At 43.9% G+C, this 17858-nt stretch overlaps 1 protein-coding gene across 2 annotated transcripts; it reads left to right on the top strand.

The window, feature by feature from the left end:
- The first annotated feature begins 13902 nt into the window (after positions 1–13902).
- On the top strand, positions 13903–17658 carry TPT1 (tumor protein, translationally-controlled 1). Of its 2 annotated transcripts, none has more exons than XM_079902984.1 (6): positions 13903–14064; positions 14331–14404; positions 14933–15123; positions 15524–15629; positions 16432–16552; positions 17445–17658. In XM_079902984.1, exons 1-6 carry the CDS (start codon positions 14037–14039, stop codon positions 17552–17554), a joined length of 630 nt encoding a protein of 209 aa, XP_079759110.1. In that variant the 5' UTR covers positions 13903–14036; the 3' UTR covers positions 17555–17658. The 2 variants fall into 2 exon arrangements, with proteins under 2 accessions (XP_079759110.1, XP_079759109.1); XM_079902983.1 differs by having other exon boundaries at positions 13907–14064; positions 16432–16548.
- The last annotated feature ends 200 nt before the right edge of the window (positions 17659–17858 follow it).

A 17858-nucleotide genomic window follows, 5' to 3' on the forward strand; every position in this document is an offset into this window, starting at 1 on the left:
TGATATACACATCGCCAGAAATCTTGGGGAGGGTTTTGGATTTCCTCAGAGGGTACGTGCCAACCTTATCTGGGTTTCCTGGGGACAGGGGATCCCAGCAGACATATGTGTTACAGAAACAATACGTGTGGTAAGTTGCTTGAAGAATATTCTGTCCATTGCAGATCATATAATAATTTTATCTTTGAATGAGTCCAGACCTCAGAAAGCTGAGAGGCGGGATCCCCTTGTTCACCTGCTAGTAGAATTATTTCTACTGAATTGAGTTTGAACATTAGGACTGCACTGAAGGAGGCTATAAGAAATAAGCCATAGGGAATTCCCTGGCGGTCCAGTGGTTAGGACTCCGCGCTTTCACTGCCGGGGCTGGTTTCGATCCCTGGTTGGGGAACTAAGATCCTGCAGGCCACGTGGTGTGGCAAAAAAGCAAACAAACAAACAAACAAAAACCATGTGAATAACCCATTACTACATGTATTGATTTACTGTAGGGATATTTACTGGTGAACACTCATGGGAGAAATGCCTTGTGTGTCTCATTACTGGATGCTTTAAAAAAAAAAGGTTTTGGGCTTTCCTGGGGGTGCAGTGGTTGAGAGTCCGCCTGCTGGTGCAAGGGACACAGGTTCGTGCCCCGGTCTGGGAGGATCCCACATGCCACGGAGCGGCTGGGCCCATAAGCCATGGCCGCTGGGCCCGTGAGCCATGGCTGCTGAGCCTGCGCATCCGGAGCCTGTGCTCTGCAATGAGAGAGGCCACGACAGTGAGAGGCCCGCGTTCCGCAAAAAAAAAAAAAATAGGCTTTTCCTAGAAAAAATGATTTTTTTAATACAAAAACAATGGTGGAAGGACTTTCCTGGTGGCGCAGTGGTTAAGAATCTGCCTGCCAATGCAGGGGACACAGGTTCGAGCCCTGGTGCGGGAAGATCCCACATGCCACGGAGCAACTAAGTTCGTGCGTCACAACTACTGAGCCTGCGCTCTAGAGCCCGCAAGCCACAACTACTGAGCCCACATGCCACAACTAATGAAGCCGGCGCAACTAGAGCCCATGCTCCTCAACAAGAGAAACCACCGCAACAAAGAGTAGCCCCTGCTCGCCACAACTAGAGAAAGCCCGTGAGCAGCAAGGAAGACCCAACACAGCCAAAAAAAAGATAAATAATTAATTTTTAAAAATGATGGTGGGTCTTATAACTAATTAGATTCTCCCTCCATCCTGTTTTTGGCTGCTAAAAGCTCCTGACCAAATTTTGAGGCCACCTCTGATGACTGTACAGAGCTTGATGACTGACACTCAGTTTGACAGCATCCTTACCCGTGGCTTCATCTTACTGTCTTACTCTCATTTTCTGTTTGCACTTATTGCCTCATTCTTTTTTTTTTTTTTTTTTTGCGGTACGCGCAGGCCCAGCAGCCATGGCTCACGGGTCCAGCCGCTCCGCGGCATGTGGGATCCTCCCGGACCGGGGCATGAACCCGTGTCCCCTGCATTGGCAGGCGGACTCTCAACCACTGGGCCACCAGGGAAGCTCTTGCCTCATTCATTTGTAAAGATGCTGTGTGCTACACAGAACTCTACAAGCTGCTACTGGTAATTTTTCAAGCAGGGCAAAGGGTAAGGAAAATAAATGAATCTACTCTCCCAGTTATATTATCTCTAATTCCCACGCCAGTGTGCTCTTGGCTTGAAAGAATGGAAAGCCAGAGATAAGCTATCTTCCTCCTGCAGCATGCTGACAAGCCTCCACCCACCCCTCCCTCACCGATGCCTAATAAGTACTTGCTGCCGGTTTTTTTGTGTTTTTTTTTTTTTTAATTTATTTGTTTTTGGCTGTGTTGGGTCTTCGTTGCTGCGCACGGGCTTTCTCTAGTTGCGGCGAGGGGGGGTGCTATTTGTTGCGATGCATGGGCTTATTGCGGTGGCTTCTCTTGTTGCAGAGCACGGGCTCTAGGTGTGCGGGCTTCAGTAGTTGTGGCGCACAGGCTCGAGAGCACAGGCTCAGTAGTTGTGGCACACAGGCTTAGTTGCTCCGCGGCATGTGGGATCTTCCCAGAACTGGGCTTGAACCCATGTCCCCTGCATTGGCAGGCGGATTCTTAACCACTGCGCCACCAGGGAAGCCCCTTGCTGCCGTTTTCTAGCAAAGTAATTTATGGGTCAATGTTTTGGATCAAAATCAGGCAAGCACATGCATGCACGCACGCACCCTCACACACACACACACACACACACGCTTTATGCTTATTAAGTGATCTGAAAACGCACTGCCTCCCGCTGCACAATTCAGGAATAGAGAGCCCTTAGCTCTTCTAGGTACATATGCTTCTTCTTTCTGTAATGCATTTTCATCATACATTGTCTATAAATAATATAAGTATTTCCCCCATACTTTAAATAAATAATACAAATGTATCATTATGTTTGGTATCTAGGAGACAAAGAATGCTTTAGAAATTAAATGTGAAATTATATGTGAAAACATTCTTGTGATACATTACAATCCAAGCAACACAATGAGCACCAAAGCTCCCCTTAACCGTGTTTTTCCTCCACCCCGATGCCTCCCAAAGTTAGCCACTGTTATCAGTTTGCTGCATATCCTCCTGGACTGTCATCTACACTTTTGCAAATACATGCACGTATCTATAGCAATGTGCTGGGTATATTATGTGCGTCTGGCTGTTAAATGTGCGTTCTGCTGCACATGTCCTGCTCTCCTACCGCTTGCATTTTTCCCTGAACAGTACATCTTAGAGCACTTCTCCTGCTTCAAGGGAAGAGCTCTTTTCTAGGTTAACTTATCCAAACAGCCTCCTCTAGCCACTAGCTGCTGTTCTTCCATCTTTATCTTTTGTCAATGGCACTGCCAAAAACCTAAATTGCGGGTCATAAAGGGATTCAGAAAAGCTGATTACACAAATGTGACTACCTCATAGGGTTGCTGCGCCGGAATATAAGACTAAACCTATATTAGTTACTATTATTAGTCTTGATCTGAGATCCATTCTTTGACCAATTATTGACTGGGTGTCTACACTGTTCTAGGCACTGGGGAGACATCCGTGAGCAAAAAGGGCAAGCTCTGTCGCTCTGGTGTCCTGAGGGCAGGCAGAAGATAAAAACCAATTAAAAGAAATAGTATGTTGGTTGTTGATAAGTGCTACAGAGAAAAATTAGAGAGAAAAGAAGAATGGGGATTTCCAAGAGGAGATCAGAGATTACAATTTTAAACAGGGTGGGCTTTGGAAGGCCTGTGGAGAAGATGACAATCTCAGCCCAATTGTACCTTTCATTTGTGTAGACAGTTAGTTAGTAGCTTCTTTTTCAGCGAGAGAGAAAAAGAGTAAGTGAGGCATTTTCAGCAATCTCTTTCTCATCATTCAGCCCTCCCAAGGTTGGCTCACCCTCCAAAACTTGACTGTTGAGCAATTCTCTTCTGAGGGGTCAGGAAGATCATACTCTGTTGTCAGCCTGCAGACAGCAAGCTCCAAAACCACTTAGCTGTTTTCTCCTTCTGGCTTCCTTTGTCAGGCACTTGTACTTTTAAAACATATCAACTTGCTTCTCTTGACCATTATTTTGAAAAACTCTCTTATTAAAATGCCTGAAGACAGAGATTCTCAGCATTGGCTGCATACTGGCATTACCTGGAGAGCTTTACAAAATTCTGATGCCTGTGTCCCACTCACAGAGAACCTAATTTCTTTGATCTGGAGAATGGCCTGGGCAGCGGGATTCTTAAAAAGTTTTCCAGGGCTTCCCTGGTGGCGCAGTGGCTGAGAGTCCGCCTGCCGATGCAGGGGACACGGGTTCGAGCCCTGGTCCGGGAAGATCCCACATACCGCGGAGCAACTAAGCCCGTGCGCCACAACTACTGAGCCTGCGCTCTAGAGCCCGCGAGCCACAACTACTGAGCCCGTGTGCCACAACTACTGAAGCTTGTGCTCTGCAACAAGAGAAGCCACCGCAATGAGAAGCCCGCGCACCACAGTGAAGAGTAGCCCCCGCTCACTGCAACTAGAGAAAGCCTGGACAGCAACGAAGACGCAACACAGCCAAAATTGCTTGGCTGAAATGTCAATTCATCCCAAAAGAATTTGCTTTCTTCCAATTATATTGCGATATAACTGGCGTACAGCACTGTATAAGTTTAAGGAGTATGGCATGATGATTTGATCCACAGACCTCATGAAATGATTGCCACAGTAAGTTTAATGAACATCCATCATCTCATACAGATACAAAATAAAAGAAAAAAAAGATATTTTTCCTTGGGATGAGAACTCTTACGACTTACTCTCTTAACTTTCATATATAACATGCAGCAGTGTTCATTATCTTGATCCTGCTGTACATTACATCTCTATTTATCTTATAACTGGAAGTTTGCACCTTTTGACCGCCTTCATCCAATCTCCCCCCCACCCCCGACCCCCAGCTCTGGTAACCACAAATCTGATCTCTTTTTCTATGAGTTTGTTTGTTTGCTTGTTGAAGTATAATCGACCTACAACACTATGTGAGTTTCTGGTGCACAACATAGTAATTTGATATTTCAATACATTTCAAAATGATCACCACACAAAAGAGTAGCTACTATGCGCTTCATTGCACTCTAGAGTCATAAAGACGACAATTAGGTTTCACACCTTTCTTGAGAGTAAATAAATCAGCAAGAGTAAGTAAACTGTTCTCCTGGGTTTTGTGAGCTGTTCTAGCCAATGACTGAACCCAAGGAGCGGTTCATGGGACTCTCCAATTTGTAGCCAATTGGCACAGAAGCTGTGGGTAACTTGGGGCCCTACTACTTGCAAATGGCATCTGAAGGGGGGTGCATCTGAGTCCTGTGGTACTGAGCCCTTAACTTGTGGGACCCAGAGAGTTAGTGTCAGAATTGAATGGAACCGTAGGACATCGTGCTGGTGTTGGAGAATTGGTTGGTATGGGAAAAACCCGACACATCTGGTGTCTGAAGTATTGTATATAAGGGTAAAGGAAAACACAGTGTGTTTTCCCCTAGACACCTTCACAGAATTGTGACGAGAAAGACTACTTGCAAGTATATTTCCTCATCAACATAGAACTACTTGTTACAAATCTAATTCTCGTCATTTTGGAACAGTTTTTGAGAATGGTGTCAACTTCCATACCTATACTAACAGATATACAATATAGGGTAGGACAAAAATGGGCCAATAAAGAATTATATATTCATGGTCATATATATTTCTATAAATATGTTTATATTGTATATATAATTTATGTATATGATATATTTATTTTATTTTTATAATATTTCATTTTAGGTTACATATTTAAAATATATTTATATTATATTAACATAATATATATTCCTATATACATTTCTATAATTTTAGTTCTTGGACTTTTGAATACATTTTTACATATCTGATATTTCAAATAGCATTAAATTGCTCTAAAAGCAGTTATAAATTACTATGCCTTAGTGTGCCCTATGAGCTCTAAAGAAAAAATTAATTTCTTTTCATTGTTAACATTCCAGTGACCCCAGCTAAGGCAGCCTTGAAAAATTACTGTTGCCAAACCGACAGCTTAATGAAGAGATCTACTATTGTTTTCTTCCCCGTTTGTCTCAACTATGTGATAAATTTCAAATATGAATTAGACCAGTTAAATACTGTCTCCAAAACATCCTGTTTTGGATTTTCACTTTTTTTTCATTGCTGCCCTTCTCCTAATACAAGTGTTGAGTTAATTCATTCTAAAAAGCTTGAATTCTGGTGTCAGAATTCAGAGTGTCTAGCCATATTCAAGCATTTATTCATTTGTTTATTCAACCAGAAGGACCCCATTGGGAGCCAGAAGTCCATAAAGCTGGATCCCTCCCCTCTGCTATCCACTGGCTGTTTGTCCTTAGGCAAATCACTTGTCCTATCTGTGCCAAGTATAAAAATGTCAAGAAACCCAAACTACAAAGTTTTTTAGAAGATCCAAAGCAAAAATGAGAAAAATAAGGACAACGTAATGAATTTTTCACGGAATTAAGTGTATTCAATTTAGAGGATTACCCATTACTTACAGACTATGCCCTTTGATTCATGAAATAGCAATTGTAGAACACAGTCGTGGTTATACTTTTAATGGCTTTATTGGCAAACTTATATGGAGACTCAAATTTCTTGGAAATTTTTGTTTTTGGCTGTGCTGTGCAGCTTGTGGGATATCAGTTCTCTGACCAGGGACTGAACCCGGGCCATGGCAGAGAAAGTGCTGAGTCCTGGCACTGGACCGCCAGGGAATCCCTTGGAACTGTTATTGGTACATAAACTCCCAAAGTTTGGGAAGCACTGCACTATAATATTTTAATTTAATTATAAAAGTACCACATATACATGTTAAAGATTCAAAGAGTACTACTGGGTATAAAATTAAAAATAAAACTCTAACTCTTCTCCACATTAATCCCAATCACAGTTCCCATAGTAATCACTATTAATAGTTTAATATGAAACACCTGAAAAAATTTTATACAGGTGCAAAGAGATATTCTTTTCCTAAAAGGGATACTGATACTATTTATACTACTCTGTAACTTGCTTTGTTCTCATAATGAGATTATACTACCTTCAGGCCCTTTATTTCAAAATCCTAAAGTTTGATATTCTAAAATGGTATTGGAAAACAAAATGGTATTGGGTTCCTACTATGTGCTGAATTCCATGACTATTATGGGGAGGGATGGGCAGACAGGCAGGATGCACCAGGAAAGGAGAGGTCATGTAATGAAAAGAGGAGTAAGCCGGACAACAAGTTAGTGATCTGGAAGGGAGACAGCAATAAGTATGGAAATAACTCTACTGTTTGTTTATTCATTTGTTCATTCATTCATTCATTCATGATGACAAAGTACTTCTACATCCAACGTTAATTCTGTGACGCAAGATGGAAAAGCTGAGGGAGAAGTCAGCCACTATTTCATAACCATTAAATTTTCCTCTGACTTAATTCTGTGCTGTTTCTCCTCCCGTACGCCACAGAGCACAGAAGTGCCAATATGGCTATGTTTGAGCCTGCTCATTCTTCCAACTCCCTATCCATTTTCCAACCAGCATAAAGAATACATTTCCTAGCCACCCTTGGAGCTGAGGGCTCTGTGATTAGGTTCTGGAAATAAGATAAAAGAAGTGAGTGATATGAGCAACTGCTGGGTCAGGACCCAAAGGGAAGGAGTAGACCCTCCGATTTCTGCTTATTCCTTTCTTACTGGAATGTGGTTACCTGAAGGGGGTATTGGTGGGGAGGGGGAAGGACCTCTGGAAGGAGATAAAGGAGGATAAAGTAGACTTCAATTTTATCTGTAATTATTTTTTAAAATTTATTTTTGTATGTGTTAGGTCTTTGTTGCTGCGCGCAGGCTTTCTCTAGTTGCGGAGAACAGGGGCTACTCTTCGTTGCGGTGCGCGGGCTTCTTATTGCAGTGGCTTCTCTTGTTGCGGAGCATGGGCTCTAGGCGCGTGGGCTTCAGTAGCTGTGGCTCGCGGGCTCTAGAGCACGGGCTCAGTAGTTGTGACACACGGGCTTAGTTGCTCTGCGGCATGTGGGATCTTCCCGGATAAAGGATTGAACCCATGTGCCCTGCATTGGCAGGTGGATTCTTAACCACCGTGCCACCAGGGAAGCCCTGTAATATTTTTATAAAAAAAAAAAAAAACTTTGGAGCTTCCCTGGTGGTGCAGTGGTTGAGAGTACGCCTGCCGATGCAGGGGACACGGGTTCGTGCCCCAGTCTGGGAGGATCCCACATGCGGCGGAGTGGCTGGGCCCGTAAGCCATGGCCGCTGGGCCCGTGAGCCATGGCCGCTGGGCCCGTGAGCCATGGCCACTGGGCCTGCACGTCTGGAGCCTGTGCTCTGCAACGGGAGAGGCCACAACAGTGAGAGGCCTGCGTACCGCAAAAAAAAAAAACAAAAACAAATATAACTTTAAGCAAATATGAAAAACTGTTAGCAGTTATTTACTGTGGTTGGTGGGTACCTGAATATATATTTAAAAAAATTTTTGTGCATCTCTGTTTCCCAATTTTTGGATGTATAATTTAAAAATAAATTATAGTACATTCATCAGTTGGAATATTTATAATAACTTTATATGGCATTTTAGATGAAGAGCTACTGATATGGGAAGATATTCATAATAAATGAAAAATACCTGAGCAATTTTCTGATAGACCTAAGAGAGATTTAGAATGGGAAAGCTGGAGTTACCTACCCAGCTCACTGATTAGCCTAATAATCTTTTACTAGAGATATTAAAAACTTCAGTCTAAAAGTAATTAAAAGTAGTTCCAAAGAAGAGATCTTTGAAGTGGGACAATTTTAATTTTTATTTATTTATATTTTGGCCATGCTGCACAGCATGCAGGATCTTACTTCCCTGACCAGGGATTGAACCTGTGTCCCCTGCATTGGAAGGGCAGAGTCTTAACCACTGGATGGCCAGGGAAGTCCCCCAACCAAGAGATCTTTGAACTGGCTTGTTCATAGATCTCTCCTCTTAGAGCAAGCCTAAAACAAAACAGACCAATGCCCTAAAGTCTTATGATGGAGAAGTTGCTTTAACATCAGCGGGATCCCACACACCCCCTTTTTATAAATCTACAAACTGAGAATATGAAGACATCAATACTAGTTATCAGTGGCTTCTTCTATGGTTTATAAATACTCTATAATGTGTATTATTATTTTTATAATCAGAAAAACATCCTATTTTTCAAAGCTAAAAGAAATATTCAAACATCTGAAAACATCTTAGATTCTAGTGATCACTTTACATTCATCAAAAACACCAATGGGAGTTACATTAGTTATATTGCTTGGTTTCACTTAAGAGGATAGGAACCTGTACTCTGAGCTAGGCCTAGACGTTGCTAGGAGCTGGCCTTGGTATTCTCCTGTTGAGCATAAACACCTCACAGAACATAAGGCCACAAGAACCTTGTCCAAAAGCGCAACAAAGTCAAAAATAAGTGTTCACTGAATCTTGGGGCGCATTCCACTCAAAGTGAACATTTGATGCTGCCAAGAAATAGATTTGAAGAGAAAATTCACCTGAATCAATGATTTCAAACCTCTTGGGCCTAGAGCCACATGAAGAAATACGTCTTACGTTGAGATCCAGTGCATATATACACATATAAATCTAAGACAAAAGCTTCATGAAACAATACTCATCTTTACCACACGTGAGTCTATGTTCTTTTTTATCCTATTTCATTTTTTTTTTTTTTTGTTTTTGCGGTATGCGGGCCTCTCACTGCTGTGGCCTCTCCCATTGTGGAGCACAGGCTCCGGACGCGCAGGCTCAGCAGCCATGGCTCACGGGCCCAGCCGCTCCGCGGCATGTGGGATCTTCCCGGACCGGGGCACGAACCCGTGTCCCCTGCATCGGCAGGCAGACTCTCAACCACTGCGCCACCAGGGAAGCCCCCTATTTCATTTTTAATAAAGTTAGTCACTATTCACTAAATTCTCAGTTTGAAAAACACCGTGATACCAGGTTTTGGATATACAGTATGCTAAATCCAATTAATCAACTGAGTTGGAAAGACTTAATCTAATTAAGAGAAATGAAGAAAACGTCATCTCTTCCACTCATTGATCAATAATTATTAAGTCAGGCCACAGTTAACAAAATGACATCCCTCGTGTCATTGACCTCATGTCAAATGACCTCGCAGAGTTTACATTACAGAGCTCTGCTGCCCAGTAAAGTTACTAGCCATGGATACCTAAATTTAAATTCATTAAAGCGAAATAGAAATAAACATTCAGCTCTATAGTCACACTAGCCACAGTTCAAGTGCACATAGCCACTTGTGGCCTAGTGGCTACGGTGTTGGACGGAGCAGATATAGAACATTTCCTTGTCCAATAAAGTTCTTTTGGACAGCTCCACTCTAAAGCAAAGAACCTTGCCTTGTAACTTGACTAAAGCAATGATTTGTTAGCAGAGTATGAAGACTAGGAAAAAAGAGCAATAAGAATTCATTAACACATCTCCAGAGGAAGGGGTTCAGACCACACACACCAAGAACAGTCCAGCTTGGCTGGTTCTTTCCTAATCACCTTCTGTCACAACCATGTGCTGCATTCCAACCCCCTCTGCTTAACTCCTTATTGATCAAACCACATTTTCTGAAACATAACTACTTTCTACACTACACCTAACCAGCGAGGAATTTCTCATCCTAAATTAACAGTATTCTGGGTGGCAAATCAATCTGTTATGAGCTTGAACCTGACCCCCAGTGAGCAAAGTGGACACTTCTAGGCTGAGAACCAGACCCTTTGCACTGTGCGTACAACAGGGGCTTCTAGCTGCCTCTATTCATCCCTAGTAATAAAATCCTGATTTTATTACTAGGGTGGTAATGAGCCTATCTCAATGAACAAGCCGACTACAGTTTGCTGCCATCCTTGTAATTGCTCAGTGGGGCTTCTAGAATAGCTCTGTAGAAGGAAACACGCAGATAGAATGCACCCCTATGGTCCTTCCCCTCTTCTGGCTGTCTGAAAGATGGATGTGATGGCTGGAATTCCAGCATCTATTACAGATCTCACGGATGATGGAGAAGAAAGGAAGATCCTGGGTTTGCGATGCCCATGAAGTCAGACGGCTTCATAGCTTCCATCTGACTGCATCCCCCATCAATGAAAAAATGCTGCCCGCCATATCAGTAAACAAAGGATGTTGCAGCCGTCAAGCCACTACAGCCACCTTGGACGGTGAGCCTAGAGGGAACTCAGGATGGAGATGAACAGGCTGCCCGCTGCCAAGCTCTCAGTCACTGCAGCCCTCCAGCCCCGCTCTCCCTCCCCAGTGATACACTCTGAAGAGACTCAGGATGAGAAAGCAGAGGATACTGAGGATACTGGCCCCAGAGAGCTGAGGTGCATATCAAAGGAATGATTTCAGTGACCCCAGACTCTTGCATCTTCCCATACATAGAAAAGCGCTATATTCCTTAACTTGAGATCCATGGCTTCTTTAACTAACAGAAATCTACCCGGGTCTTTGTTGCAAAAACTCCTTATATCCTGGCTCCTCCCCTACATCTTCAGAGCAGTCCCTCAGAGCTGTCTGAGAGGATGTGTCCCAGGCTTAAGTCCTCAGTTTTGTTCGCCAAATAAAACCTAATTCTCAACTATTAGGTGGTGCATTTTTTTTCAGTCGACACCCTTGAATTTCTTTTTATAAGGGAGAATAAACCCTTATGTGTTTAAGCCATGTAGTCAATCCCTAACTGATAAAATGGAGAGCCCACCTGAGTTGCTTTTCTCATGTGAGGACTTGTGTGTGAAGAGACCAGAAGACACTGTCTTTGAAATCTCTTTAATTGTAAGAGATACCAAGTCATATTCAGCTGTAAAATCTAGGACAATCTTAGATTTTGTTAGAAATCAATGACTGTAAGGAAAGAAATGTAATAAAAATATTCAAGTGATTCCTAAGTAAAAGCCAATCAGCCTGGAAAAAGTCAAATCCTTGCAATTTTGTCAGTGGCTTGCAAGCAGTGACTATTTTCCCCTCAACTATTGCTATCACTGGTGTTCTAAGTAGATATTTTCAAGGTACAGCACAGATTTTCTAGACCACAAGACGGAGTTTATGAAATACCCTGAAATTTAAATATGATTTTCCTAAGACTTTATTTTTAGGATGTCTAGTCACAGAATTATCGTGAGCTATCAAATATGAACCTGAGACAGAAATCTTTTAAGGACACAAGTTGAATTCTTTCAGGGATCCACTATGAGTGTTGTGATTAAATAGAAGAATGTCTTTAGTACAGTATCTATCAACTAAATCCTCCAAATACTTCCAAATAACAGAGGGTTAATGGAATAGTTTCAGGAATATTTTGAAAAGTATTAAAATTTGGGGAGAATTATGCACCCAAATTCAACTAATATTTACTGATAACCTATTGAGGATGCTAGGCATTTTTTCGTTATCTTATTTAACTCCCAAAAACCCTTTTAACTCACAAAAATTTCATTTTATACTTAGGCTTAGGGAGGCTGACTTTCCCAAGGTCACAGGACTAGTACCAGATAAAGCCAAGATTTCAACCTAGGGTGCTTTGATTCTAACTTCAGTACTCTTTTTCACTGTGGCTATCTTATAAAACTTGAAAAAAAGTTTTCAACTGAACATAAAACTGGAAAGGAGTCGAGGGAATAATGTCTGACGGTACTGCATGGGTGATGGGAAGATTTCTGAATAATTTGAAAATGTTCAAGTTGACGAAAATAACTAAATTGTGATATGCCTGGGATAATAATGTTCCATTCACACATCCCAGAAATAAGAGGTTTGAGCGATCCTTAGTTGACCATCTCTCAGAAGACGTCCATTTGTTTTCAGATCCCCTTCATCCCATTTTTAGCTTCCTTCCAGTCATCCGGTGACTCCTGGGGTGTCCAGTACAGCCCCACACCCCATCTTCCAGGGAGGATCCCGTTTCCGGGCTCTTTTTCATTTTGACTTCTCCATCAATCTCAATTCACTGTCTTGTGCCCTGCTCTTTCACAAGGGTTGCGCTCTCTTATTGTGTGGAATGCTTTATTGTTGGATCTGGGGTAAATTGTTAATGTGTTGTAATTGCCTGTTTTTGATTTACTAGAATGAAATTTTCTGTGCGGGTAGGACTGGATTTAACTTGTTCACAATTGGGACCTCTGTGCAAAACCCAGTGCTAGGGACACAGTAGAGCACAAATATAGTTGAGGAATGGAACAAGCTCTCCGGTTTCATACAGGCATATATCTTTGCCTTTAAACCAAAGACGTGACTAAACCAGGCTTTTTTTTTTTTTTTTTATACCGAGTAATTGGGTCTAAAGCCCGAATAAAATTTCGGCCAGTGGGAAGCTCCATCCTTTTATATTTAACCCTCTAGCGCCTGGGTTATAATTTCGACTTCACCTTAAAGTGACAACATACCCTTTTTTCAAACAAAGGACCTAATTCTAAACCAAGTGCAAAACAGAAACATGAAGATTTTATAGCTGTCTTAGGAACGGCAAACTTCCAAATATGGGACCAAACTGAGATGGGAAACCTGTGCAAACTCCCTTGACACCTTCCTTCCTCTTTAAGTCCCTTCCCACAGACTCTACGCCCCCTACGATTATTCCCAGGGGGCAAGCGGGACGACCTGGATCCCACAACTCGGACTCGGCTCTGCCCCACAAAGGCGTCAGAAAACTCGAGGTGGGTCAGCCCTGGGGGCAAACGCTGAAAAGTTCTCCGAGGCCCTCGAAGATCACAGAGGCTGATCGTAAGCCCAGTCCCCTGACCGCATCCTCGTGGACAGCCTCGCGGTCTCCAGACGTCGAGGAGACCTTCCGTAAATGCAAAGTTCTTTACAACAGCGGACACTTTTGCTCCCAGAAAGGGTGGGAGCTTGCGCTGGGCGAAGCCCGGTGCGGAAACCTGAAGAGACTTCATCTAAGCCTCACCTAAGCCCAGCACCTTCTAGAGCTACCCTGAAGTGTCGGGACGGGCAGGGCCCCAGGCGCCGCTTCAACACTAAGGGCCCGGGACTCCCTTCCTCCTCCCTCCGCCGCGCGCTCCTCCCTCTCCATCCCCCCCACCCTTGCCAAGCCCTCAGGCATTTTCCCTCTGCCTCCTCCTCTCCCCTCCCCTCCCCGCCTCCTCTCCCTCGGCCGCCCTGCGATCCCAGCGGAACGCGCATCATTGTATCCCGGGGCCAAGTCCCCGGATGCTCGCCTGTCCTCCCCTCGGCCCGCGCAGTGGCCCTGCCCACCGCGTGGCTCTGCGTGCCACGTCACCGCTTGCGGCGCTTCCGGAGGCGCAGCGGGAGATGACGTAGGGGGACGTGCCCTCTATATGAGGTTGGGGAGCGGCAGAGTCGGCCTTTTCCGCCCGCTCCCCCCTCCCCCCGAGCGCCGCTCCGGCTGCACTGCGCTCGCTCTGAGCTCCGTGCTCCTAAGCTAGTGCCACCGTTGTCTCCCTCCAGTCGCCATCATGATCATCTACCGGGACCTCATCAGCCGTGAGTCGGGACTGCACTGCCCCTAACGCCGCGCACGGGGGACGGGGGTGTGGGTGGGGGCGGGGAGGCGGCCGCCGTCGCCGTGTCGTGGGCCTGGGGGACGCCGGCGCCTTCCTGGGAGCGAGGAGGGTCGGTGCTTGGGGCGCGCGTCGGGGTTTCGAGCGCCCGGGGAGGGGCGGGGGCCGCGTGCGGCCGGCCGGCGCGGGAAATGGCGCCCGCTCGGGCCTCGGGCGTACCGTGACCGGCGGGTATATGTCCCCGAACAGATGATGAGATGTTCTCCGACATTTATAAGATCCGGGAGGTTGCGGACGGGCTGTGTCTGGAGGTGGAGGGGAAGGTGAGTCGGCTGGGTCGCGGTGCGGGGCCGGGTAGGCTCGGGTTTCCGCCGCTCCCCCGCCCGGGGTTGTGCAATCCTCCCCGTTGCCTCCTGGCGGAGGAGACGCTCTTTCCGGGCTCGGGTTTTTCTAGAAAAGTGGAGGCGGAGCTGAGCCTGGAAATAGGTCCGCCGCTTCGGCGCCCATCCTCCTCCCAGGCGGTCCCGGACAGGTTGTCTCCGGTTTGGGAGCCCCAAGTCCTTCGGCGTTTGCCTTATTCCTACTTGGCTCTTCAACCCGACAGCCCACGCAAAACTTCCACTGGGTTGTAAATGACCCCCTTTCCGTTCCGGTCAACAAAGAATTGTTGAGCTGAGGTGTTTCAGGAAATCGATTTTAGAATCTTTTCCCCCATAACGTGTTCATGGTATTCGACAAGAACTAAATGTTTGGTGGAAGGATGACGGGTACATGAGGTGCCAGTAGATTTTTTGGATGCGTTTATGGTAAAGTCGAGGATGTGTTAGCAACTAAACTTTTTCTTAATGCAGATGGTCAGTAGGACAGAGGGTAACATTGATGACTCGCTCATTGGTGGAAATGCCTCCGCTGAAGGCCCCGAGGGCGAAGGTACCGAAAGCACGGTAATCACTGGTGTGGATATTGTCATGAACCATCACTTGCAGGAAACCAGCTTCACAAAAGAAGCCTACAAGAAGTACATCAAAGATTACATGAAGTCGTAAGTGATACCGGCACACCCCAGTCGAGGTCTGAAAATCCTATAGGATTTAGGGGTTGGCTAACTGAGATTTTTAGCGGCAGGCGTGCTTGTCAGAGGTCTTTTTATTAATGAGCTCAGAAGGGTGGTTGTTTTTCTATAAGTAAAATAATGTGAGCATACTGGAGCATGTGGTTGGTTTTACCTTTTTAGAAGAGTACTGTGGAGATAAGCTGACATGAAATTCCAAGTTAGAAACAGTCTTGTGGATTAAAACATCCCTCCTGTGAACTAGTAATTTCTTGATCGCGTGCGCCACGTTATTTTGCTCAGTGACAGCTGGTTTCAGTTTGTAATTTTTACTTAATGAAAATATATTTTGCTCAGAACTGAATAACCTATCAATAAAATGTTGTTTTAGAATCAAAGGGAAGCTTGAAGAACAGAGACCAGAAAGAGTAAAACCTTTTATGACAGGGGCTGCAGAACAAATCAAGCATATCCTTGCTAATTTCAAAAACTATCAGGTAAATAACTTAAATATTTGGACCCAAGGATTGTACAATCTTAACTGAGCAAAAAATGAGTTGCTTGATGAATCTCTGATGTAATTAAGCTGTGGTTATTTTCTCGGTCTTTTGAACAGTTTAAATACTTCATAGATTCAACTCCAGTAGTCTAGGCTGTAGGAAGTAGCTTTCTCTGCTCCCAAGCATGTTTCCAGATCTTGTCTTCTGGTTCCAGAATCTTATCTGTACTCAGATAACATACATTTCCCAATTCTTTCTCTTGAATTGCTTGTTAACTCCCAAGTGGTCTTCCTTTTCTCTTTCCACTTCCAGTGTGTCTTGTTGCCGCTGAAGCCCTTTCTGATCTGAGCTTGTCCTATTGAGAAACTTCAGTGACTTTCCTTTACCCCTGAGAAAAAAAATGAACACAACCTGGCTCTTTAATTTTCCGGTTTTCATACATCCTCTGGCCATAAGATAACTTCTCCTGTGATATGCTCTCGTTGCTAGCTTTATGTTCCCTGTGCTTGACTATGTAAAAAGCCTTGTTTGTAGGGTTTGGAAATGGATGTGTGGGGCTGAGTAAGTTTCCTGAAAGCCTCGTGTCCCTGGATTGCTCTGTACTTTTATTTGGTTATTATTAGTACTTTGAGTGAACTGAAGTTGGATTAGTGAGCATTTTTTCTCCTAGGCATCAGAGCCTTTAGTTGCTGAAATCCCTTGACTTAAATAGCGGTGTTCTGAATCATCCTTTGATTTATTGTTTTGATATAACACGTCCGTGCGTAATCTAATTCTGAGTATTTGTTTGCTTCCTAAGTTCTTTATTGGTGAAAACATGAATCCAGATGGCATGGTTGCTCTGCTGGACTACCGTGAGGATGGTGTGACCCCATATATGATTTTCTTTAAGGATGGTCTAGAAATGGAAAAATGTGTAAGTATAAAGAAGTGGGTTGAATCATTAATGTAAAAATGGAGCTATCCAAGGCATAATCCTCCTTGTTTTGCCACTAGGATAGTTAAAATGGATCCTTTTAAACTGAGGCTCTAGGTCTTAATTCTCTTAGGGGCATAAAGAGGGTGTTTCACGTGTAAAAGATTTTTATGGTACAGAAAGGCTTAGAGTCTTTATCTGCAGAAAACTTATAGGTGACATTACAAAGCACAGCTTAAATCCTGAGCTCTAGAGGTCAGAGATAACACTCTATGTTTATCTTCCCTATAGAAATGGCTTGTTGAAATCAGACTGCCTTTCTCCTGTTTTGCTGCACATATACATGAGTATTAAAAGCTTTTTGTAAAGAAACCGTTCACCTTTATCTACTGATAATTGGCAGCTGGTTGTGAAAGCTGTGACGTTACTAGCTTTTAGTAAATGGCTGCTGATCCAGTATGCCAATTGCTTTACTAAAATTGAACGTCTGCTATGCAAGGAATTGCTAGAGGCAATATAGAAATGAAGGCATTCATTATCCTAGCCTTCAGGGGCTTCTGTAAATTAGGAGTAAGATAAATTTAAGGCTACACTAAACAGGATTGGGGCAGCAATGAACAAAAATGTCTAAAGGGACTCAAAGAATGTGTGAGGCTTTTGTTAGAACAAAGTGAGTGGAACTTTCTCAGAATGAGACGTTTCCGCATCCACTGATAGACCTTGAACAATCCGCTGTTGTTCTTTTGGTTTGCACTGGGATGCAAAAGAAAAATCCCTGCGCTTTCTGTCTGTCTTCGTGGCAGCCCAGATTGAATAGGGGAATACATTTGCAGCCTAGCAATGTTAAATATCTTCATATTGGAAAGGTGGTAATGGGGTCTTCCTTGTTTTTACAGTAACGAATTCGGCTGTTTGGATCTATCACCTGCTCGTCATAGCCGGCTGGCTGCTGCTTTTCATCCACACAACACCGGGACTTAGACAAATGGGACTGATGTCACCTTGAGCTCTTCGTTTTGATGTTGATTTGTTTGGAGCGGAGGCATTGTTTTTGAGGAAAAAAAACCATGTCATGTAGGTTGTCTAAAAATAAAATACATTTAAACTCAATTGAGAGAATGCCTCTTAGTTTAATATGTAATATCTAAATCCATCCTGTGTAGCCTTCCTGGAGAAGCTAGACGCTGGTTGTAGACCACTACTAGAAAGCATAAGACCATCTTCAGATAACTGCTGCAATGAAAACCACTTCCGGGACTTGGAATATAAACAAGAATCAACAGTAATTGAGTTGAAATAAAGGGGAAAGA

The sequence above is a fragment of the Stenella coeruleoalba genome (assembly GCF_951394435.1).
Source record: "Stenella coeruleoalba genome assembly, chromosome: 18".
Lineage (NCBI taxonomy): Eukaryota > Metazoa > Chordata > Mammalia > Artiodactyla > Delphinidae > Stenella > Stenella coeruleoalba.

Excerpts from the sequence above, each read along its gene's own strand:
- TPT1 (XM_079902984.1), top strand. The coding sequence starts at position 14,037 with ATGATCATCTACCGGGACCTCATCAGCC. Across the intron at positions 14,405-14,932 it reads GTCTGGAGGTGGAGGGGAAG|ATGGTCAGTAGGACAGAGGG; the intron begins GTGAGTCGGCTG and ends TTCTTAATGCAG. Across the intron at positions 15,630-16,431 it reads CTAATTTCAAAAACTATCAG|TTCTTTATTGGTGAAAACAT; the intron begins GTAAATAACTTA and ends TTGCTTCCTAAG.